Source organism: Aethalodelphis obliquidens, unplaced genomic scaffold, assembly GCF_003676395.1.
Source record: "Aethalodelphis obliquidens isolate GAN/ISIS:26980383/991018 unplaced genomic scaffold, ASM367639v1 scaffold14, whole genome shotgun sequence".
Lineage (NCBI taxonomy): Eukaryota > Metazoa > Chordata > Mammalia > Artiodactyla > Delphinidae > Aethalodelphis > Aethalodelphis obliquidens.
In genome coordinates, this window is record NW_020837958.1 from 5,856,541 (window position 1) to 5,881,821 (window position 25,281).

At 40.3% G+C, this 25,281-nt stretch overlaps 2 protein-coding genes across 7 annotated transcripts in view; both read right to left on the reverse strand.

The window, feature by feature from the left end:
- Positions 1–1,991, reverse strand: part of ALKBH3 (alkB homolog 3, alpha-ketoglutarate dependent dioxygenase) — a 71,179-nt gene extending 69,188 nt beyond the window's left edge. For 2 of the 4 annotated variants that reach the window (XM_027114954.1, XM_027114952.1), the window contains exons 1-2: positions 1,847–1,991; positions 69–217 (exon numbers count right to left, since the gene is read on the reverse strand). In XM_027114954.1, the coding sequence (XP_026970755.1) occupies positions 69–147 (79 nt within the window). In that variant the 5' untranslated portion in view covers positions 148–217; positions 1,847–1,991. The remainder of the gene's footprint in view (positions 1–68; positions 218–1,846) is intronic. The other 2 variants (XR_003434460.1, XM_027114953.1) reach the window with 2 other exon arrangements.
- A 16,000-nt stretch (positions 1,992–17,991) lies between these two features.
- Positions 17,992–25,281, reverse strand: part of HSD17B12 (hydroxysteroid 17-beta dehydrogenase 12) — a 162,434-nt gene continuing 155,144 nt past the window's right edge. For all 3 annotated transcript variants that reach the window (XM_027114947.1, XM_027114950.1, XM_027114948.1), the window contains 2 exons: positions 19,710–19,859; positions 17,992–19,451 (listed from right to left, as the gene is read on the reverse strand). In XM_027114947.1, the coding sequence (XP_026970748.1) occupies positions 19,347–19,451; positions 19,710–19,859 (255 nt within the window). In that variant the 3' untranslated portion in view covers positions 17,992–19,346. The remainder of the gene's footprint in view (positions 19,452–19,709; positions 19,860–25,281) is intronic.

Below are 25,281 nucleotides of genomic sequence, written 5' to 3' on the forward strand. Positions count from 1 at the left end.
CACACACACACACACACACACACACACACACACACACACACACACACGAGATCCCCACAGGTTCTTGCCTGGCTGAGCAATGGCCTGGCTCTTAGCAGGGCCAGCCCAGGCTCCCTGCACTCGGGCTCGCCGTCTTTTGTCCTCCATGTTGATCAAGAAGGTTTCTGCTCTCAGCTTTCAGAATATTTCATTCCTGATTCAAACTACACAATGGTATCTGTTTAAAGAAAAAAAAAAAAAAGATGTTTTAGTTGGGGTTGTGAGAGCTTGGACTATCAAGGGGTAATTATAATCCTTTCAAGCAGACGAGATGGTTCAATAGCAATCAGAGCTTCTACATGAAATCAACTTCTGACATCACAACATCTCAGTCAGGGAGCCTACTAAGTCACTTGGGGATGCTGCTTTTAATGTTTATTTTTTGCAATGTTTATCTTTTAATGTTTATGTTATCACAGTACTTTCACTTCATTCGCAAGAAAGTAGATGTTAAGAAATTCTAAAACCAGGACCTATCAAAAACCACATTACTCTTATTAGTCCCCCAAGAGCAGAACACAGAGAAACTGTAATACTCCACCTATGAACATTCAGAAATAGGCTAAGACACAGTTTCCCAGGGCATTGCCATATTCCATTATCACAGGCTGCATCAAACTTCCACGGAAGCTTGTTAAAAGCACCTATGGCCTGTCTCAGGATGTGATGTAGGATGGATACAGGTGTTTGTCTTTATAACAAGCATTGTAGGAGATGATGATAAACAGGTATGTAAGGCCCACAAAGTTAAGCGGCTCACCCAGTGTCACTCAGGAAATCAACAGTAGGTAGACTAACATTCAAATTTTATTACGTTCCAGTCTTCAGCTAAGTAAAAAATCCACCTCGTCATGGCCAGTAATACTAATTTGACATTTTTGCCAATAAAAGTCTAGCCCACAGCAAATACAGGAGCATGCACTGCTACAAAAAAACAAAAATGGGAAGGGGGGGGAGTATTCCAACCCTATAATCCATTTCCATCTCAAGTTCTCAAAGGTAACAGGCTCATTTGATAGCTTATTTAGCCTACAGATTCCCAGCTCCACCTCCAGACCTTCTGATTCAGTAGAATAAAGCTGGTCCCGGGAATCTGTATGTTTAACAAATTCCCCCAAATGATAAGTCTGTAAGTCTTCTTATTTAATAGGTGGGGAGAGGACAGAGGCTGCCATCTGCCCAAAAAGTTAATGGCAGAACCAAATACCAACTCTCCAGTCTCACATGATTTGCAGAGTAAGCCCTCATGTGACATTTTCTCTCAAGTGAGGCCTTAAAACCTTAACACAACAATTAGCTACCGTTCTTGCTATGTTCACAGGGGAGCGGTTACTATTATATGCACAGTACGACTGTTGAAAATACAGATTCCAGAACCCCATCCCAGACCTACTGAATTTGCAGTCCTAGACACTGTTAACTAACCCCACCTTCCATGCTGAGATTCTTTACTCGAATTAAGTGTGAGAATCCTGCTGCAGTGCAAACAGCAAGGGTTCTGGCGCCAGCCAGATCTGACACTTCCCAGCTGCATGGCCTGAGGCAAACGACTTAACATTTCTGAGCCTGTTTCTTCCTCTGTAAACAGAAGAACCAATACTTTTCTCACGGTCCAAGTGCGGGTTAAGCGATCCTCGAAGGTAACAGAGCCTAGTCCTGTCGATAAGGGTTAGCAACTTTCTCTATTTTAGACCCTTCTTTCCTGGGAGGCCCTGAACGAGGTCCCGGAGGTCGCTCGGGAAGGGAACTCAGGGCGGTCCCCACACTCGCAGCCCCGGGCACCCAGCGATAGGCCTGGAGCCCTCACCTGCCGGCGGAGACGGGCGCAGAGGTTCAAAGCCGCTCGTCCTAAAGTAAACTCCGCTGCCCCCGGCCTGCTCCGCCGCCCGCGGTCCGGCAAACCTTGAGCGCCGGGTACCGACTCCGGCAACTCTCAACCACAGGCCGCGGCGTCAGGCACTTCCTCTGACGTCACGTGCCGCGGCCGCCGCTTCCGGCGCCACCTCTTGGAATCCGGGCAGCTCTGCGTTCCCCGCGCCTGGAGGGCCGACTCGCTGAAGGTGCAGATGGTAGGGCCGGGGTTCGAGGGGAGTACAGAGATTGAGCGTGCGGTGGAGCCCCGTGCGGGGCCGGGATATGGCGAAGGTGGGAATGAAGACGTATTAACTAGGCCGAAGTCCCTCTGGACATTCCCCGCACACCCCTAACTAGAGACGTCCAAGAGCCTGCTTCTTTGGTCTGTGCGGAAAGAGCGACTGAGACCCAGCGGGCCTGGCAGAAGGGCGAAGGCGTTGGGGGAACCTGGTCCTGATGTACTGAGCAAAAGGATTTGACTTTTATCCCGAAAGCCAATCAGAGTCTAAGATGCACCTCCATTGTGTTGCCACTGCAGCCTGTGCGTACCTCGATCATAGCACTTAGACCAGGGCAGGGACCACGCCTTATTCGTTATGGCTCTACAGTGCTAACAAATTTTGCGTGAGAGAAGAGACCTGGATTTCCGTCTATACACCATCATTTACTAGGTGTATAATCTAGGTCACGTACCCTGCTTCTTTATAAAATGGGTACAGCTTCTGTTGGGAGGATTAAATGAGATAATATATTTAAAGAATTTAGCACAATGCCTGGAACGCAGTAGAAACTCTGTAAATGTTAAGAGTGTCTTCTCTTCAACCCATCTGAGTTCTTGAGAAACATCTTTAAAGCGCCATGGTAAATCATGTACCTTACAGTGTGAAAATAGCAAAAGTAGCACTAAATTAACTATGTCTGTGAAAGTCTTTAAAATAAACCTTGTATTATATAATGCTTACCTGCAAGAAGCTCAGTATACCCCATCAATGACCGTATGTTGTTGTTACTATCAACTAATAATTTGTCAGTGTCTGCTTCTGGTTCAGGAACCTTGTATGTATCTTCCAAAGGATGTCATTTCTTTCTTTTCAATGATTATGGTTTTGGAACGGGAACAAAGAAGTCCTGGATTGTCCTCCAAGTAGAACATTTCTTAAAAATCAATCCATGGTCTGCTTGCACCCAAAATAACTGCATCACCTTTAACAGTTTTAACAGAGTCACCTATATTTTTACCAAGTGCCCAAGGTGATTCTGATGCACACAATGTTTGAAAACCTTTGGGAGGCATGTAGGGAGACAAATGGTTCCGGTTTTTCTGGGACTGAGGGGTTTCCCAGGATGCAGGACTTTAAGTGCTAAAGCTGGAACGGCCCTGGGCAAACTGAGATGGTTGGTCACCCTAGATACATGTGAGTATATAGTTTTCGAAAGATGTTCTTGATGGGTGTTGGCATCCTGGGTTTCCTCATTTCTATTTGCAGTATTTGTGTTTTTGTTAGGGGGTGGTAGCAGAGACCATGGGAGAGACAATGAAGGTGGGGTGCGTTACCAGTCACCAGCCTACTGATTCTCAGCCCCAGCCCCATACTTCTCTGCTCTGCTTGCAATACTACAACATTTCTCTCTTGCCATTTGGCTCGGTGTTAAGCTTCATCAGTAGAGGATGCTAGAGGGACATTAGAGGGAGAAATGTTAGAGAGAAGGAGCTCTTTCCCCTCACTCCAGTGTGCTTCTCTCAGCTGGCTCCGCAGTGCATGGTGGCCTGCTGTGATTGGCACCTTTCTGTGCGCTGAATTAGTTGAATTTACAGCCTTGTTAACATCTCTTGTGAAGTTAAGACATCATCTGGGAAGGAATGGGATCCCAAAACTTGAAATAGGGAACATCTGCTTGGACCCAGGTGAAATTGACCATCTTGAACATCCAAGTCACCCTAAGCCTCCCTTGGCAGTGGAAGCAGCTTGCCCTCGTGTGTCTGAGGAGACTGGTCATCCTTTGCTTGAAAACCCTGTGAAACCCTCACCTGGAGCAGACGACTTAAAAAGTACAGCACAGGTCTGTGCTTCCTGATGGGTGGGAGTCTTCCAGATTTGTGCCTTCCTTCATGTTCTGCCTCGACATAGAGGTAGGTAGTGGCTGCTCCCTATATCTGCTGTTTCTGTGTATCAGAGTTTTCTTTTTCCCCTTGTAGGTAACTTAATATTTTTTTTTTTCCTTGTTCAAATTACTATATGGTTTCTGTCTCCTGTTTAAGTCCTGACTGTTACAGTGTGATTGGGATGGGAGCAATGGGTAGCAAATGGCTGGCTCCAGGGCGGGCCTTAAACTGTAGGTAGTGGGGTTGCCTCTGATTTGGACCCTTATTATCTCTGGCCCTTTACTCTTGCACTACCTTCTTGATTCTCTTCACCTGAGACAACCCTCCTGAAGTCCCAGTAGGCACAAATCTGGAAGCTGAAATCAGCGTTTCTCAGCGTGTAGTCAGAAGACCATCTGCACTGGAGTCCGTAGGGGATGCTTGTAAATATGAAGATTCCAGGGTCCCCCCCCCCCCGTAGGTCTGGAGCAGGGCCCAGCAATTTGCATTTTTAACAGTGCCTTGTTTCATTTTGCAAGAAGCTTCACGAGTTCTCTTTACCTTTTCCAGCTGCCTGCTTTATTCAGGTGGTTACTTTTCCACCCAACAGTTATCCCCTGGATGGCAAAACTGATAGATACTTTACGTGGTGGTAGCTCTTAGAAATGATTCTGGGTGAGGCAACACAAATGTCGCCTGTTTTCAGTTGCTGATTTTCACACCAGACTCTTGCCAAACATTCAATCACCTGCTGCTGAATTCCTGAGAAAATGCAATCCAAGGCAAATAACCACCATCACGCTAACAGTTCTCAGTGAAGGTTTCATAGAGAAATTCCCAGCTCACGTCTCAACTGCCAAAGGCTTATTAGCATTTCCTGGCTTGAGGGAGGAGGAGGGTGTTTGCGCGGAGGTTTTCAAGTCTCTGTCAACTTTAAACATTGTTGAGGGAGAAAGGATGCTTCCCCAGACTCCAGACAGGAACTCCTCCTGTTCAGTGCCCAGCATGATTGCAGGTGCTGCCAGAGATAAAATCTACCATTGAACCATAGTGTAAATGATATTAAAGAACAGTATAATTGGATGTGAAATTGTGGAGAGCAGACAAAAATCCAGGACAGGAGAGACCACTAGAGGTTATGGGCATCAGTGAAGACCTTTATGGCAAACAGGGAGTTATGTCAAGGTTTTAAAGTATGTAGCATTCATATGGCTCAAAGATGTTCTGATAGTTATATTACCCCTGAAAAGAGTAAGCTACATTTCCACGTCCTTGTTTCTAAATAGTAGCAAGTAATATTATTCGTTAACATTTCTTGAGAGCTTCTTGCATGCCAGGTGCTGCTCCAATTACTTACATGCCTACGCTAATTTAATTTTTAGAGCAACCTTGTGTTGTACGTAATATAAATATTAGTTCCATTGACAAAGGAGAAAACTGAACCACTGTGCTTCATGATGCCACCATGCCACTACTCTACAAATACATGGCAGAATGAAAGCCAAATTAAGAAAGGCAGGACTATTCCTGGAATGATACGTGGAGCCATTTCCTGAGACCTCATAGCTGGTTTCTTTCAGTGACTTCAAAAGTGAAGGGTTGGTAGCAATATAATCCAGCAGACCCTGGGTTATAGGTCGTTCTTAATGGCTTTATCTAGAAGGCTTAGCAGATTCCGCTTTAGAGTTACCCAGTCCTCACAGCTGTGTGAACTGTATTATATCAAGTGTGTGAACTGTGTCTCAGCCTCACTACTTCCTTGGTGGGTGACTTCAGAAAAGTTACTAAAGCCCTCCCAACCTTAGTTTTCCTCATCTGTTGGATTGTGTGAAGATTCGCTCATACATTCACTGATATACACGTTTAATCAACTAATAATGAGTACTGACTGTAGCTAGCACTGTGCTAGATGCTGGGGACAAAGTTGTGATCAAGACAGACCTGGTTCCTGCCCTCGTGGAGGTTATAGTCTAGCAGGGAAGGTAGACATTTAAAAAACAGATATTACAGGTGTGGTATTTTATGTGACTCTATCTTGGGGGACCTGAACTAGTGGAGTAATATCCCCATTGTATGTTGAGTCCTAGGTTGGTTGGGAGTTCTGATTTGGATCTAATTCAGATGGTGGGTTAGCAGCTGGTGGTTGGCTGTTCTAGACTACCCTTAGCTCCATGTGGTCTCTCATCCTTGAACAAGCTCACCAGGTATGTTCTAATAGTGGTGTCAGGGGAGGTGTGTGCAAACACACAAGACCTCTCTTGGCCAAAGCAAGCCAGCTCAGTTTCAAGGAGCGGGGAAATAGACTTCACCTCTTGATTGGAGTTGTTGTAAAGTCACATTGCAAAGGGTATGGATGCTGGGAGGAGTAGAGTATTGAAGCCATTTTTGCAATCATTCTACCACACTACTTGATAGGGAGTATCGGAGAAACAGTTCCTGTAGGAATAGAGAGTGAGGGAAAGAGTTTTGTTGTTTTTTTTTCTTTGTTTTTTCCCCTTCTTTTTAGCGGTACGCGGGCCTCTCACTGTTGTGGCCTCTCCCGTTGCAGAGCACAGGCTCCGGACGCGCAGGCTCAGCGGCCATGGCTCACGGGCCCAGCCGCTCCGTGGCATGTGGGATCTTCCCGGACCGGGGCACGAACCCGTGTCCCCTGCATCGGCAGGCGGACTCTCAACCACTGCGCCACCAGGGAAGCCCAGGGAAAGAGTTTTTTGAGATGAGGTAGAAAAGAGGCAGATCATGCAGGCCTTGAGAGGCATAATAAACATTAAATGTTAATTTATATACGGTATGAAGTATATGATTAACATTAAATACTCACTCGCCCTTTCTCCATTACTTTCCATCTCATAGGATACTCTGAAATGGTTGTCAAATCCATTTGTTTTAAAAAGGTGAAAGATTTATGTGATCTAAAGAGAAACCAGAGTATTGGTCCATTTGTCCTTAGGTGTGTCCTAAGGCAGGGACTGTTTTCTTTCAAGTGATTAGGATGCTGGCGAGAAAACAGTCAACAAAAACTTATTACTGAATAAGTTAAAAGTACCGGAAATTATTAAGTTAACGATTAGTGGAATAAGTCCCCTAATGCCTTAGGAATAAATTATCCACTTGGTAGAAGCAAATCCATTATGTAAGGAGGCATAAAAGCTAAATTGATGTGCCTAGAGTTGTCTTTTGCCCGGAAAGAACGAAAGACAACATAGCTGTTAAACAGAGTATTCATCTGAGGCTCCACTTACAGCTTTTCCATAGGTTGTGTAGTGCTTGGCAACCACCATTGGTTTGTCCACTTGTCAAATGCAGCCAACACCTGCATCAGGGTGGGTGCATGAATAAAAAAACATAGTAAGCCTAAATCATTCCTATGCATGGAATAACACTCTGGATAAACTGGGCATGTTAAAAGTGGCCTTATAGCTTTCATACTTCTAGTACCACTTGCTGGGCAGAAACCACATTTATAAGGTATGAGTCTGAAAGGATTATTCCAGGTCTTGCACCATTGTGCTCTCAGGGGCAGAACAGTGGCTTTGCAGAGATGAGCTAGTCAATAGTACACTAGGTAGGAGAATCTGACTCCACGTAGTGAAAGCACATAGAGCTTCCATTTTTAGAAATTAGGTTGGAGTTCCCGAGGGGTATCTGGTATAAAACACCTACAAATAAAAGATAAAATGTTTTTCAATAATGAATTGGCCTGTGCAAAAAAGATTTCCTCTGAGACCAGGAGTAATGTGGGAACAGGAGTCCAGAGAGATGAGTAAGCTGGGACATATACATTCCTGGGTGGCCAGCTGCTTGGATATTCCTGGGGGAGGGGGGAGGTGGCTTGGGACGGACGGAGACAAAGTTCGTGAAGGGTAGTTATAGCAGAGACCTTCTGCATAAAGCTGGGACCTAGGAAGGAGTACGTACCGGGAGGGGGTGCAGAAAAGAAATCTCACAGAGGCCAACAGCAAGAAAACTTTTTTGTCTTGGCATTAACTTAGGGTAGGGAAAACTCTTCCCTAAGAATTCATGGCCACTAGCCTAACTTTACATAGGATTAAAGGCTGAATTAATACCGTTTATACAATTCCCCTGTCCACTCCCCCAAACCCAAGACCAACAAAAACCAACAACTGCACAGGCTGAGAATTTTAACTTAAGGCAGGTGAAAATTGGTAGTGCCCTCATGTCTGATGCAAACAAACACAAATCCTGCCAGGAAAATTTACACTCAGTAAGACTTTGAATAATTCCAATATAGGTCTAATGAACATAAACACACACACACAAATCATGAAAAATACCGGGAAAGGAAGCACCATTAGCAAAAGTCAGCAGACACAGTAGAAACATCTACAAAAACTACTGAATTATTGGAACTATTAGATACACAACATAATGATGTTTAATATGTTGAAATAAATAAAAGAATGAAAAACATAAGTATAGTTTAAAACTAGCTTTGAATTTTTGATGGTTTTAAAAAGAACCAAATGTAACAATTAAAGTTAAAAACTCAGTGAAGCCTCTATTTCTGGGTGGGACGTGGTAGTAGTGAGCAGTCACTATAATGGAAAAAATAAACAAGTAAATTATAATTTGTTTTTCTTTGAAGACACTGGAGATTTTGGGATGCAATGAGGACTAGCTTAACTAAAATTCTAAAGAAAGAACCCTTGCTAGGTGAGCTGGCTATGTTCTTCCCCAGGGACATTTTCTTTTCTTTCTTTTTTTAACATCTTTATTGGGGTATAATTGCTTTACAATGGTGTGTTAGTTACTGCTTTATAACAAAGTGAATCAGTTATACATATGTTCCCATATCTCTTCCCTCTTGCGTCTCCCTCCCTCCCACCCTCCCTATCCCACCCCTCCAGGCAGTCGCAAAGCACCTGTGCCATGCGGCTGCTTCCCACTAGCTATCTACCTTACGTTTGGTAGTGTGTATATGTCCATGACTCTCTCTCGCCCTGTCACAGCTCACCCTTCCCCCTCCCCATATCCTCAAGTCCGTTCTCCAGTAGGTCTGTGTCTTTATTCCTGTCTTACCCCTGGGTTCTTCATGACATTTTTTTTTCTTAAATTCCATATATATGTGTTAGCATACGGTATTTGTCTTTTTCTTTCTGACTTACTTCACTCTGTATGACAGACTCTAGGTCTATCCACCTCATTACAAATAGCTCAATTTCGTTTGTTTTTATGGCTGAGTAATATTCCATTGTATATATGTGCCACATCTTCTTTATCCATTCATCCGATGATGGGCACTTAGGTTGTTTCCATCTCCGGGCTATTGTAAATAGAGCTGCAATGAACATTTTGGTACATGACTCTTTTTGGATTTTGGTTTTCTCAGGGTATATGCCCAGTAGTGGGATTGCTGGGTCATATGGTAGTTCTATTTGTATTTTTTAAGTATCCTCCATACTGTTCTCCATAGTGGCTGAACCAATTCACATTCCCACCAGCAGTGCAAGAGTGTTCTCCAGGGACATTTTCCAAGCATGACAATGGAGAATTGGGTTTGCCAAAGACAGTGGCATCTCTACAAGGGGAAAGAGAATCCAACAGACCTTTTGACAGCCATTGGGATGGCACGATAGATTGGAATCTAGAAGAGTTCTCAAATGCATAACCAGTTTGCCCTACAAGGCATTTGCTGAGTACTAGGGCAGCACAGAAGGATAGAGGGCTGGGATGGAAAGACAAGGTAAAACCTCTCAGTCTTACTATGCTTTAAAAACCAAGTTCTGAGAATGAGGAGCCCACAAGAATCATATGACAGGTTTCATTCTGCTGACATTTCAAACTATGGGGCACTGAATTTAATTAAAGTGGCATCCTAACCCTAGCTCAGCTCAATACCCACCCTATCTACCAGCAAGGAGGCAAGCCCTCCCTGGAGAAAAATAACATTGACTTCAGTCTTGATGGTTCTTTTATATAGAATGTCTGGCATACAATTTTTAAAAATTATGGGACGTGCAAGGAGGCAGAAAAATGTGACTGCTCATCAAGAGAAAAAACAGGTAGATTCACAGATAATCCAAATGTAGGAGTAAGCAGACAAGGACTTTAAAGCAACGACTGGAATATTTATAAAAATAGAGGAAACGGACAAAATATGAAAAAGGGAGTGTTTAAATAGGTGATTAGAAATTACATTAAAGAATCCAATGAACATTCCAGACATGAAATGTTTAATACCTGATATTACATGGATTTAACAGCAGAATGTATCCTCAGTATGGTAGGATTAGTGAACTTAAAAGATGGTCAGGGACTTCCCTGGTGGCGCAGTGGTTGAGAGTCCGCCTGCCGATGCAGGGGACACGGGTTCGTGCCCCGGTCCGGGAAGATCCCACGTGCCGCGGAGCGGCTGGGCCGGTAAGCCATGGCCACTGAGCCTGCGCGTCCGGAGCCTGTGCTCCGCAACGGGAGAGGCCACAACAGTGAGAGGCCCGCGTACCACAAAAAAAAAAAAGATGGTCAATAGAAAAGAAGCTAAGTTGAGCTAACCTAAACCCTCTTACTATATAATCCAGTAATCACGCTCCTTGGTATTTACCCGAAATGAGCTGAAAACTTTTGTCCACATAAAACCCTGCACGCAAATGTTTACAGCAGCTTAATTCATTATTGTCCAAACTAGAAGCAACCAAGATGCCCTTCAGTATAAGCAAACTGTGGTACATCTGTACAATGGAATATTATTCAGCAATAAAAAGAATAGAGCGCTCAAGCCCTCAGAAGTCATGGAGGAACCTTAAATGCATATTAAGTGAAAAAAGCCAGTCTGAAAAGGCTATGTACTGTATGATTCCAACTATAGAATTCTGAAAAAGGCAAAACTATAGAGGCAACAAAAAGACCACTGATGCCAGGGTTTGGAGGTCGGGGGAAAGGAAGGGATTAATAAATGGAGCACGGGACTTTTAGGGCAGTGAAACTATTCTTTATGATACTATAATGGTGGTTATATCTCACGCATTTTCTGTAAACATAAAACTGCTCTATACAGTCTATTAATTTTAAAAAGTGACAGTCAGTATAAGATATCCAAGCACAGAGAGAAAGAAAAAAATGGAAAACTTAATGGAGGATTCTGGCAGTTCGGCTAACTAATACAACTAGATTTTGGCTAAATTAGGACAAACATGCTGAGTGACCACAAAATCCCTATGAATGTTAGTCGTAAGTTGTCTGTATGGCTCCTCCGTTCTTTGCAGAAAATTTGAATTTCGCTGGGTTGTTCTGTCGTATATCTATTAACTTATATCATACTGAATCCCCAACTAGAAGAAATGTAAAAAAGAACGTTTATGCGAACTCTTTAAAAATTAATTTGTAACCACTCTACATTTTAATGCAAGGCTGGACTCACAAGAAATAAAAATGGTATCTCTAAAGGCAGAAGACAAACCAAACCAAAAGGGAAAAAAGTGTAAGAAACTGAAACCAGAGCTAGAAGCAGGGAGCAGTAAGGAAAATAAATCAGTGAGGGAAATGCCCAATCAGCATTAGTAAGAGGAGAGTAACTCTTGGAATCACTACAAGGTGAGAGAACTAAGCCTGAGATTCCTGCATCGTCAGGTACCTCAAAGAGAGTGGTGCCGCGCGGTAGAGGGCCTAGGCCGTTGACAGACAGAAACAAAACATTCATCTCTGCAGAACTTCCCAATTTAGCCCTCCGGATTCGTCTCCAGATTAAAATCAAATAAATAGACTTCAAAATAAAAATATCAAACACAGAAGAAAACAAACATCCAGCTAAGAGCAAAAATATAAAAAACAGATTTAGACTCCTAAGAATTTCAGATGGAAGAATCACCAGATGTGGAATGTAAAAAAACAATGTATGAAATACTTTCATTAACTTTTAAAACTGAATTTTTAAAATAAGCACACACTAAGAAACTATGAATGACCAGGCAAATTTAAACAAGAATTTAAAAGAACTTTTTAAAATGAAAAATACAACTGAAATTAAAATAGCAGTGAATAGCTTTAACAGCAGATAAAAATATATGAAGAAAGAATTAGAGAACTGGAATGTAGATGTAAAGAAATTATGCAGCATGCAGCTCAGGGAGACAAGAAGTATGGAAAATATGAACGAGAGGTTAAGAGACAGAATAAAGATATGACACATGAGAGGCAGATGGAGACAATGAGGATTTTTCAGAAAGATAAAAGACATGAATTCTTAGATACAGGAAGCACAGTATAAACCAAGCAGGATAAATTTTCAAAATTCCACACTTGCATACATTATCATAATACTGAAGAACACCAAGTCAAACGGTGTCTTTAAATTGGCCAGAGATGTATCACCTACAGAAGAATGCCATACTGACACTTCTGAACACTAACAGTGGAAGCCAGAAGTCAGTGGAATGATCAGGTGTCAGTGGAATGGGTGATCAGGTGTCAATGTCAGAAGTCAGTGGAATGATCAGGTGAACTTTAAAATGCCATCAATTCTAAGTCACACCATTACTTTAAATATACCACCAACAAAGGGGAAAAAATAGTGCCAGTTAAACTATGACATGCACCAGAGGGAAGGTCTGAGATGCAAGAGGTGTGCAAAGTGATAAACATGTTATTTATTTTATGCCAACATATTTGTATAAAATAATGAAAACACAATTTATAGTTAAAAAAAAAAAACAAATTAAAATACTGGTCCACAAAAACATGTTAAGTCAGGAAAGGGTTGATCAGAATAATAATGTTCTAAAGACCGTATATTATTAAAGAAGGGGTTATGATTCCAGACAACTTTCAGTTGTACTGCATATGCACTGAAAATGTTCAGGAGTAAAGACAAGGAAAACATAGTGTAAAACTTCCAAACTAGTACGGGGGGAAATGGAGTTTAAAAAAAGAAAAATTGAGCCAATCAAAAAGTGAGAAGAAGCATAAAAGAAACAAATAGCACAAAATAGCATGATAGAAGTCTTCATGTTTTAAGAATCATAATAAATGTAAATGGAATAAACTTGCCTGTAAAAAGCAGAGATTACCAAATTGAAAAACAATCCCCCACCCCCAATCCAGGTTTCTTTGGCTTACGAGACACAAATATGTAGAAAGATAGAAGGGAAAAGAATTGAAAAATATATACTGCTAAATACTAACCAAAATAAAGCAAAGGTAGCTAAGTTGATATCACAGAAAACATATTTTAAGGCAAAAACCATTAGCAATAAGGATGTCAGTACATGACAAAAAAAAGTTCAACTCACCAGGAAGAAATAATTCTAAACTTTATTTGCCTAAAAAGACAGCCTCAAAGTGTATAAAGTAAAAATGATAAAACAGGGGAATTTGACAAATCCGTCATTACAGTGAGAGAATTCAAAACACTTCTCTCAATTATTGACAGGTCAGGCAGACAAAAGTTAATAAAGAGGTGGAAGATATGCATACAATTAACAAATGACTTAAAGGACATATATTGAAAAATAACAATTAGAAAATAAACATTCTTCTTAAGCAAATATGGCACATGAAAAAAAATTGGCTGTACCAAGACATAAAATGTCACAAAAAAACTTCTAAGAAAAAGTAATAATACTTTTAAGAAAAGGTAATAATAAAAAGCTTACATTTGTATAAGTTTCCTATTGCTGCTGTAACAAACCCAGTGGCTTAAAATAAGACTATGCTCTCACAGTTCAGGGGGCCAGAAGTCCAAATTCAGTTACTAGTCCAAATCAAAGTGTTGGCTGGCTGAGCCCTGCACCCTCCAGAACCTCTAGGGGAGAATTCATTCCCGGCCCCCAACAGCTTTTGGTGGCTGATGGCATTCCTTGGCTTATGGCTGCAATACTCCAGTCTCTGCCTCTGTGGTCACATTGCTTTCTCCTCTTCCGGCTGTAATCTTTCTCTGCTTCACTCTTATTAAGAATATTGTGATTCCATTTAGGGCCCATCTGGATAACCTAAGAAAATCTCATCTCAAGATCCCTAACTTAATCACATTTGCAAGGGCCTTTTTCCATATAAGGTAACATTTATAGGTACAGGGATTAGGACCTGATACCTTTGGGGACCATTATTTATCTCATATATATCATATATATATATTTACCTTATGCTGTGCTGGATTCTGAGCACTTTTAAAATATTAATTTATGCTCTCAACAATCTATGAGATAGGAGCTATTATTATTCCCATTTTCAGAAGGTAAAACTGAGGTGGAGAAAGGTTATAACCTGCCCAAGCTATGTCATATTCACATGTTCTTTGACTACAATGCAATTATTTAGAAATTAGTAACAAAACATTTAACTTATTTTGAAATAACTTCAGAAATACAGGAAATTTGCAAAACAGCACAAATTCCCATGTACCCTTCACCTAGATTCTCCAAATGTTAACATAATAACACATTTGCTTTATCATTTTCTGTATACATAGTTCTAAAACTTTTGAGTTTAAGTTGCATATATAATGTCTCATTATCCCTAAATAGTCTAGTGTGTATTTCCTTAAAAACAACTTTTTTTTAAAGTAACTACAGTACAATGATCAAATTCAGGAAATTACCATCGATACAATGCTGTTATCTAATCTATACTCAAATCTCACAAATTGGCTCAAATTGTCCTTCATAGCAAAAAAAAATTTTTCTTAACCAGGATCCAATCCAAGATCATGTGTTTTGCATTATTTGTCACATTTCTTTAGTCTTCTTTAATCTGAAACTTTTGACAAGTATAAGCTGGTTATTTTGTAGAATATCCTTCAATTTAGTTTTTTAAAAATATATTTTTAATAAATTTTGTTTTATTTATATTTATTTTGGCTGCATTGGGTCTTCACTGCTGTGCGCGGGCTTTCTCTAGTTGCGGCGAGCGGGGGCTACTCTTTGTTGCGGTGCGTGGGCTTCTCACTGCGGTGGCTTCTCTTGTTGCAGAGCACGGGCTTTAGGCGCACAGGCTTCAGTAGTTGTGGCGCATGGGCTTAGTTGCTGTGCAGCATGTGGGATCTTCCCAGACCAGGGCTGAAACCCATGTCCCCTGCATTGGCAGGTGGATTCTTAACCACTGCGCCACCAGGGAAGCCCAAAAAATATTTCTTCTTGATCATGTTCAGTTTATACATTTTTTCCAGGAATACCACGTAAGTGACGTTGTACCTTCAGTCCATCATATCAGAATGCACATAATATAAAGTTGTCTTATTAATGGTGACACGAATATGTTTTTTAAAGGAAATACATTTACAAAAACTTAAATTTGTGCTTTTAAAAACAAAAAATTCATAGCTCATAGAAATCATAATTTTAAATTTTTAATATTAGCACTGAGAATACATTTGTGTACATACATATTTGTGCACACAAACACACAAATTGTGGGATGTAGTAAAAGATAAACTTAGAGCCTTAGATGTTTATTTCAGAGTAAAAAAAAAACATTGAACATGAATTAAATGTCCAATTTATGAAAGAAAAATAACAGAATAAACCTCCAGAAAGAAGGAGAGCATGAAAAGAAAAAGGCAGAGAGGATCAACAAAGCCAAAAGTTGGTTCTTTAAAAACTAATAAAATAGACAAACTTCTGGCAAAATGGTCAAGGAAAAGAAAGTGAGAAGACACAATACTGGGAAAAGAAATAGATATATATATCTAGCAGAGGTTTAAAAAATAAGAAAATTCCTCAAGTTACTTTATGCTAATAAATTTGGGGAAAAAAATGAGTATATGCTTAGAACAAAACTTTTTTTTCAAAATTGAATCGAGAAAAAATAGAAACCCTGAGTAGTCTTATTATTTTTAAAGCAACATCATAAGTAGTTGAAAATCTTGCCACAAATAAATACTAGGACCAGATTGTTTTATAAGTTTTCAAAGGAAAGTCTGCCCCAATCTTTTACAGATTCTTCTAGAGCACAGTAAATAAAACAGGTAGCACTCCCCAGCTCATTTAATGAAGTTATAATCTTGATATGAAAACCAGACAAGTATGAGAAAGACTGCAAGCCCATTTCTTAAATATAGATGCAGAAATTCTACCTACAATACCAGCAAACTGAATTCCACAGTAAATAAAGATAGTGAAATAAGATCAAGAATGTAAAGGTGATTTAATACTAGAAGGTCATAACTAAACTAAAGCAAGATCTCTGAACTCTTCCAGAAATAGCTCACCTAGAATGTGCTTCAATATGTATGTACTCCTAGCTATTCTTGGAACATACCAGGTATGCTCTCTCCTTGGGCTCTTTGCACAGGCTGGTCTGCCTGAAATGCTCTTCCCCCAGGGAGGTAAAGGTCTTGCTCAAGATGGCTCCAATGCCACCTCTCTCTGGGTCTGCCATGAGTACCTTATTTAATGTCACAAGCCTCCCACCCCTACCCCAACAAACATTGATTCCCCATCCTACTTACCCTGTTTCATTTTTCCCCACAGCATATTATTATTATTCCTTTTGTTTATTACCTGTCCCTCATTTGCTCCCCCCCCCAGGTCCCTCCCCCGCCCCACATCCTGTTCAAGTGTAAGCTCAACTGGGGTTAAGAATTTTTTATCTGCTTTGTTCATTGTAGTTTCTCCAGCATCCAGAAGCGTAAATGGACATGGTTGGCATTCAATAAACGCACACAACAGTTTGTCTAGAAACTTTTATAACAGGGAAGACAAGCTGGCTTTACATCCTTTTGGGATTACCTTTTGTAGTACCCATTTTGCTTGCTTTTCAGTGACACAGGTAAAGGAGAGTGGTCAAAGTTGTACTATGCTGTTTATCACATTAAAATTTTTTTCATCTATTAAGTTTGTGTTCATGCTAGACAGTGTTCCATTTCTAGATGTTTCCATATAAATCTCAATAGAAAGAATTACATTTCCACAAGGGAATTTTAATTCTGTCTATACTTATATGTTTTGCATCAGGAGTAACAAATATGCTAATTTAAAAATATTGGAATGTCACAAAGTAGTGAGTCCTTAAAATTTAATTAATTAGTTTCTAACATATTAAATAAAAAGCTTTGATCATTTGCTTTGATACTGGTAAACTACAGAGCAAAGTAGCAAAATCCAGGACCACCAAAATATCAGGTAATTTTTGGTATCAATAGACTTCAGAAATTATAGTACTACTTAAGCTCATTTCATTCTCATAAGGTATTATTATCACAGTAAATCTCCTCTTTTACACTGAATCAGCACCATTCGTATTGGTATTGGCATTGATGTTCACTCTATATAAAGTTCACTTCTATTGTATTTTGATGCGATAAATATCAAGTGAGAACTCAGAATTCATCTCTTTGGGGCAGGACCACATTTGAGGAAACGGAGACCAATATCATCTTTATTTATTGCCAGTGCACATGGGCCTGACATAAGGACAAATCAAAATGGCACACATCATTCTGTGTGCAGGGCAATTCCTCTCCTGGCCTCCCTCCCCCATGCTATTGTACTGAAAGGACAATGAAAGAACAATAAATTAAAACCCAGTTTTCTATGTTGTGAGGAGAGCTGATTCTACAGTAATCATCAATACTAATCTTCTACTCTGCTCTTTGAGTTCAAACCTTATCTAGCACACATCAGACTATAAAATCAAGTCAATATAAAGTTAAGTCTAAAAATTATGCTTCACTATTTTGAAGGTTTTTGAGAACATTGGTTTCTCTTTTAGTATAATTTTTCTTTCATGTGCCTGGAAACATAGATTTTCATGTTATCATCTTCAACCTTGAGTGTTGAATACAAGAGGATACTTGCTGAGCTGAAGCAGTCAAAGCCACAGCTGAGAAGTTTTGAGATTGCTAAGGGATTTCCTAGCCAGATTACAGCTCTTTTCTAGATGGGATAAAAGGCGAAGTATTTTGTATACTTGCAAACCAATCCCTCCCCCTCTCTACCAACTGTCCAGCAAAAACCACCACCACAACAATTAACCAACAAATGTGTGAAAGCAAATAATATATTGCCCAGGTCATTGTGATTTCACCATTTCTATAACAAAATGAGAGAGAGAGAAAGGCAATGTGTTTTTCGTAAAGCTAAATTTATTCTTTATTCTGAGATTATGTTCTTCCTATTTTGGGGATGCTAAAATGTCTTTTCTTTTATATAATAATGCCAATAGCAGATGGTAATTTGGGTTTTTCTGTTTTTGTTTTATGTCCTTAGCTGGCAAGTTTAAAAGCTAGAAACACTTAAATACCCCAATTAAAAATTTTATTTATTTATCTGCAGATTTCCTGATGCTTAAATCTCAGAGCCTGGGAACCATAGCCTAGGTAAAGACCTACCTTCTGTGTTGCATGTTTCACAACATTGAATTAATTTCTTAGCAAGTTTCCCAAACAAGTTATGTAGCAGAATAAAAGTAAGTCTTAATTTATATTAAACCAGTGCAAAAATGGGCTTAATTTCAAGCACCAAAGGAATATATTTTCAATCAACACCATGGTTATAACATCTTTTATTAAAACTAATTGTATCAATATCTATAGGGTACCTATTTAAAAGTATAATGCCACTACTCTAATATCATCATTGTTCTAAGAGTAGCCTGGTGTCACATATGTGAGCAGTATTGGTGCAGTGCAGAAACAAAGAAGCTGGGGTCCAAGCAGGCCACCTTGCTGGGTCAGAGTTTTAGTGGCACTGATGGGGCTGCCCATCAATGTACATTTTGGCCCATTTACCTTTATAAATCATACCATATAGCATTCAGTATTTACATACATTTAAACTGAGAAGGCATACGTATTAGAGGAAAGCATATTTTAGTGGGCATGTGTCAAAAATAACTCTGTGTTTCATCACTATTTTTACGTCATTAGCTACCCTTGAGAAAGGAAAGTTCCATATAAATGTACAAACCAAGACATACTTTTAGAAAACCTTACAGAGTGCTATGCAAATTGCAGTGTGTCCTCCCATAAGTAAATCAATTAACCCCCACTCCCTCAAAGTGTTCAAAACAAAAAAGGATAGCTGGCCGTTACTTTTTAAAGTATGTTTCAGAGAAAATACAAGCATAATCATCACTGGCATTTTGGACCAGATGAAATCTTAAGCCTTACATCTGACTCTATCATTCAGTGATTTGTTATAATTGTTCCTTCCTAGTAAGCAGTTCTTGCTAATGTTAGTTCTGTGTCTATTTGATAGGGGCATTTATGTTACATTTCAAAATAACTCCTGGTAGCATCCAGAATATATGTCAGGAACTCCTGAAAGCAACTCTGCTTTCCTCTCAATTATGACATTTAGCTTTATCAGTAACTGTTAATTAACATGACAACTGAAGATTTGGAGATGGTGGGCCCCTTGCAGCAAACATGCCTAGGCTGGAACATCTGGTCAAGTTACTCAACACAGTTAACCAATGCTTAGTTCTTCTTAATTTTCTTCAGATAGCGAGCCCGGGTGGAGTTGCCTAAATTCATGGTCAATTTAAAATACAACCAGGAAGGCAGGCTTGAGATTACTGAGGCCTAGGGAAAGAAATGGGGAGATATGCAATTAAGGCTTACAATTTGAACTCATTTGAAACATATGATCTTATGTTTTACTATATTGTTGTTTTATTTATAGGTAGATTTTAGAGTTCTTGGGTGTACGTTGAAAACAGATGCCTTGCTAGTAAGTCTAGACAATGTATATATGCTAATATACCACATACTATTTTGTGACTCGATGGGAAAGAAAACCCCAAACCAAAGTACTGATCTGGAACTTAAAAATCTACATACCATAAGAGAATGGATCAGGTATCCGTTGGTTCGGGATTGCACGCCGACAGTTTTAATGGCAGACTTCACAAACGTCTCTGAAGAGGGCTTATCCAAAGTTGGCTTTCGAATTTTAGCCAGTTTCGTAGCTACAAAGTAGGGCAGGACACTCTAGAATGGCAACATACCCCCCCCCCAAAAAACATGCCACTGATTAGGAAGGCCACAAACTCAATTCACACTGATGTTTGATTGCTCTTAGTGGCAGAAACATTCTGAAAAACTCTGAAGTTTGTATCTTTAGAGAGAGAGAAGCAAAAGAGAAGCAGCTATCTAAGAGCTACCTTGATAGAACAAACGATAGCATAAAACAAGTTGTATAAAAACAATCTGTTGGGCTTCCCCGGTGGCGCAGTGGTTGAGAGTCCGCCTGCTGATGCAGGGGACATAGGTTCGTGTCCCGGTCTGGGAAGATCCCACATGCCGCGGAGCGGCTGGGCCCGTGAGCCTGTGCGTCCGGAGCCTGTGCTCCGCAACGGGAGAGGCCACAACAGTGAGAGGCCTGCATACCGCAAAAAAATACAGTCTGTCAATACAACAGAGTTTGAGACTAGAGAAAGTATTAAAGATAAGCAGAAACATACCTTTTTCAGTCTTTAAAAAGAAGGCATTAAACAAATCTAGCGAGCAGAGATTTGGGGCCGGGTGCTTTCTACTCTGACTAAACAATATAGTTACAGAACCACCACATAGGAGATTTTTGACATTTTATGCCCCTAAAGAGATAATAATAATTTCCTCCATACTTTATGGTTATTAAGCTTGTTCTATCAGTTTTGGTCCCTCTAAAATAAACATTTCATGTTAGCTTTGGGCTACCACTTTTCTTCCCTAGTTTCTTACCATTCTGCTTCTGAGTTTTATAAACTTTGCTATTGATAAGATAGGACCACCACTCTTTTCTTTTTTCTTTGTTGGGGGGAGACGGGATAACAGTATGGAAACAGCTTGGGTAACTAACAGACGCTTCACAGAAGTGGTGTGGGATGCAAAGCTGGACATTACCTTTTAGGTTAGGGGAGCCGTTTCCTTATTTCTTATGCTTGCTGTATTTTGGATATGCTTCAACACAGAATGCAAGGAAACCCTATTACAACGACTCCTGAGTCATGACACAAGCGGTTCCTTCTGTAGTTTGAAATTACTTGGGCATGGTTGTACACCAAGGAGTGAATGTATTCTGTTTATCTGACATGTATGAAAGGAAGGGGTATAAATTACAATGAAACTTCTATTAAGGAAGAGGATCTGTTTCAACACATGGTGGTCAAAATCAAAAACTTCATTACTAAAGGCAGAAATAAAATTGAGATGTACTCCAAACTATAGATTTTCTTCCTGCCAAGAGCTGGGGAGTTCCCATATCTCTTTTGTTTTATTTTGTATTTTTCCCATTCCCAAGTATGAGTCACCCTCCTTAACAGGTGAGCTGAAACTCCAGCCCACCTGTTAGAACCATGAACCCAAGGGCCTAACCACTGTTACTCTCCAACTTTCTCCTTCTTAGTCCCTGCAGCCACAAACCCACACGAAGTAAAGTAACTTCCCCAAAGTACTTCAATACCTGGGCCAACTTTGATTAGGTGACTTTTGGTTTTGAGAATTTGTGTATTGGAATTATTACTCTACAGTTATTCCTCACTTAAAAAGCAATTCTTTTTTTTTTTTTTTGTCCAGCAGGTCTTTATTTTTAAACCCACGTTGCTGCAAGGATCCAGTATATGAGAGCACAAACCAAAGAGAGATCCCAGACTAACGTACAACATGAAATGCAGAGCTCATGAGGCTCTGCCAATGGGTAGGGAAAGAAAAGTTTGTTCAAGCTGAGCAGCAAACAAAGCAAAGAGAGTGTTTGCATATACTCTGACTCCAACAGTGAAGGGCCGTAAGCAAACCCCATCACACCTCTATGACCCAGGTTTCCTGGCTACAAAAAAAAATAAAGATTAAAACAAAAACAAAAACCTTCCCATATATTGATCACAAGCCTGCCAAGAGTACTGTACAGTACTGAGCTTCTCAACGTAAAGGTGGTCCACTCATTATACCTTCCAATTACATAATTAGGTATTCTAATCCCCCCTCCCTCACTATGTGGCACAAATCAGACTGTTCTGATTTTGCAGAAGAATGAAGTCGCACTGCTTGGCTGGACCACTTGATGGTGCCACAAGTTAACAAACTCATCATTCAGCTAAACCATCCAGCTAGTCGAGAAGGTCCTGGCTCTTGAGGTGGGGACAACAGACGCATGTACATTCTATTCTGGAAAGGGTATTTATTTCTACAGTGGTTTAAAATCAAAGCAGTTAACATGGCCTAGCAGAGGATGGAAAGGATTCAGAGATGAAATAACTTTTGAGCTAAGTCTTAATAATGTGGAGGAATTTGCCAGGTAAACACATAAGGGAAGAACATTTTGTAATGGGAACAGCAGGGGCAAAGACAAGGAGACAGAGCAGGATGTTCTCATGGAACGGCAGTAGTTCAGCCGGCACGGTTCAAACAGTGGAAATGTGTGAAGCAGTGGCAGAAGGAAGGCTAAACTTCAGTACAGAAAACGAGATCCAATCACCGACAGTATCGATTTCTAGAGCATAAGCTCTGTGACGACACAGTCTTGTTCACCATTATATTGCCAATGCTTAGCCACTGCCATTGCCTAGCATGTAGTAGGAGTGCTAAGACGATCTACTGAATGAATTAGCAACAGAACACTTCATTATGGACAGCAATGAATATAGTACTGGGGTCCCTTTCTACTGCTGCTGCCCAGAAAAGTAATGACAGGAGGAAGTTGACAATGTAGCATGAGAGTTTAAACCACAATTTTAGATATTCTAGAGCTTAAGCAAGGTTATCTATCTAATAAACAAAGTCTTAGTTTACAGGTCTTAGTTACTCAGAATTTTAAAAGAAGGAGAATTTCAAGTTATGTAAAAATTAAGAAATATCTTTTTTTTTAAAAGAAATATCTTTATCTTATATGTCAAAATGTCATCTAGGTACATCCTTAAACAGTTAAACAAAAACCCAATAAATGATAATTAATCCACTTTTCTGGTCTACGCAGGGAAACATTACAGTGAACAGGTTAAGATACCACCCATACTTTCGTAGGGAGTATTTTGGGCAGAACAAATTTTTAAAAGTTTCTTATGCTCAACAATTTGCCACTATAAATATTGCCAGCTCGGAAACAGCGTGAACCTTGACAGCTGCCCATGCAGGCAAGTGCCCTGGTCTTTGCACTTAGAATCCCAAACTGAAAATAATTAACCAGCCCATAAAGCAAAGCTTTTTTGTCCTTGCTCAGCCTATTGAAAAGATCCCTGGAAACAAACTTGGTATCTTTTTTTCTCACCCACTGAGTAGCTTGCTGAGGTATCTGGTCTTTAGGGAACAGTTTAGGAGGCCTCGATTCAGGAACAAGAAGGTTATTACAACTTAATGTCACAGAACAAGAGAAAGACGGATGCCAGGGCTGCAAGGCAGATATTGAAGAGTCAAACACTGGCCCTTCTAACTTCGTGTAGTAGCACACCCTTCATGTTGTCACCTGTGTACTAAGTATGCCTTCTCAAATTTAAAAATGACCAGGACAACTCACACCCATGCTTTGGAAACACGGGTCCAGAGAACGCCAGGCTCCAGTCTATTTACACAACGTGGAATTCTCAAGACGGGGTATAATCTGCCTTTTATGAGCACTGAGTTCACCAGTGAAGTCAGCACATATTCTTAAGGCAGAGGCTGAGGCTCCTATGAAGCACTTCAGGGAATCTTTTCTCCTTCAGTCTGTATATTCATCCTCCATTTCAGGATCTGAATAACAGTATGCATAGAGCCTAGTTTTGGAGTTTGTATTATTTCACTTGCAGACCACAAGATGAGCATTTCCACAAAAGGGCCCTTGATTATCTCATTGGTAGAAACCCTTGGCCTTACTAGAAAATGTTAGGAAAAAGGAATCATTCTGATGGAACAGAGATCCCTGATAACATGGCAATGAGCAAAGGCCCCACAGTAACATGAGGTATAAACCTTAGCACCTAAGCCCAAAATGAAGGAGGTAAAATGTTGTGCTCTACACAAAAAAATCCTTGATCAACACTGGCTGGCTGATAATCTTACAAATGACCTGCCTCCACATATGTGGAATTTGTATGTTAACATTCAAAGGACAAAAGGGAAAACAGTGTTAGCTCACAAAACAGCATGTATTTAACAAGTCTTTCCTGAGCGCCTACTAGAACACTGTTTTAGGCACTCAGAATACAGTTATGGACAAGGACAAAGTCCCTGATCTTACTGAGCTTACATTTTAGTGGGGGGAAAGGGGGGCTGGTGCACACAGCCTACAAACAAATGGTTAAAAGAATGTCTACAATATTGGCAGGTGATGATAAAAAGGAAGAAGAAAAATAAACCTGAGTAAAGGGTGGAGGTGATGGAAGCTGTTCCTGCAGGTGATCAAGAAAGGCCTATGGGATAACGGTGACATGTATGTGATATGGTCACATATAAGCAAAGATCTCAATGAAGGGAGAGAGCAAGCCAAAAAGATACCTGGATAAAGAGCCTTAGGCTGAAAGAAGAGCAAGTGCAAAGGGCCTGAGGTGTGAGTGTGCTCAGAGGGTTTGAGTACTGCAAGGAGGCCAGAGAAATAGGAGGGTGTGTGTAGGGGGGCACACGCTAATGTGGAACATCTGCAGTCAGAACACGGTGGGTCACAAGAACTCTTGGTTTTACTCTGAAAGAGATGAAAAGCCACAGGAGAGTTTTCAGCAGAGGAGTAAGATGACCTGGATTACGCTTTAACGAGATCACAGACTGGGGTGGGGGGGTGGGGGTGGGGCTATTATCAAGGTGGGAGTAGGGAGGCCACATAGGAAGATGCTGCAAAAGGTCCAGGGCAAGAGATCACGGTGGCAGTCATGAGAAGCGGTCAGACAGTGGATGTGTTTAAAGGGTCAACTACAGTCAGTGAGATTCCCTGATGGACTGAATCTGCGGTGTAAGAGAAAGAATAAGCTGGATACGGGGGGTGGGGAGAAAACTTCAGCTTTGAAATCACAGACTTGGATTCAAATTCCACTTGACCACTTACTAGTCGTGAGATCGTGAGCAAAATACTGAGCTTTATTTTCTTCCTTGGGGGATATAGCATCTTCCCTATTCTATTACTATGAGGATTGAAAAAAAAATTGTCAGTTAAAGAGTGTGAGATTTAAACTCTGGTATGTATTAGAATTCTTTTCTAAGTTTTCTAATATTTATAATTTTCAGAATGAATTTAGAAAGAAAAAATTTGGCTGAGTTTTTATATCCTGTAAGAGGGGTAAGAACACCATTTTCTATAGAAAATGACTGTGGTAACCAGCTGGATATCTGAGTCCTTTCTGGATACAGATTTAATGTGGTTTGAAGGACTAAAGGACATCTTAGGTTTTTAGTTCCTGTGGTATAACACTGCTGTAAAAGGCCAAGGAAAAAAGCCATTATCACTGACAAAAATGAGGATTCACCTAGT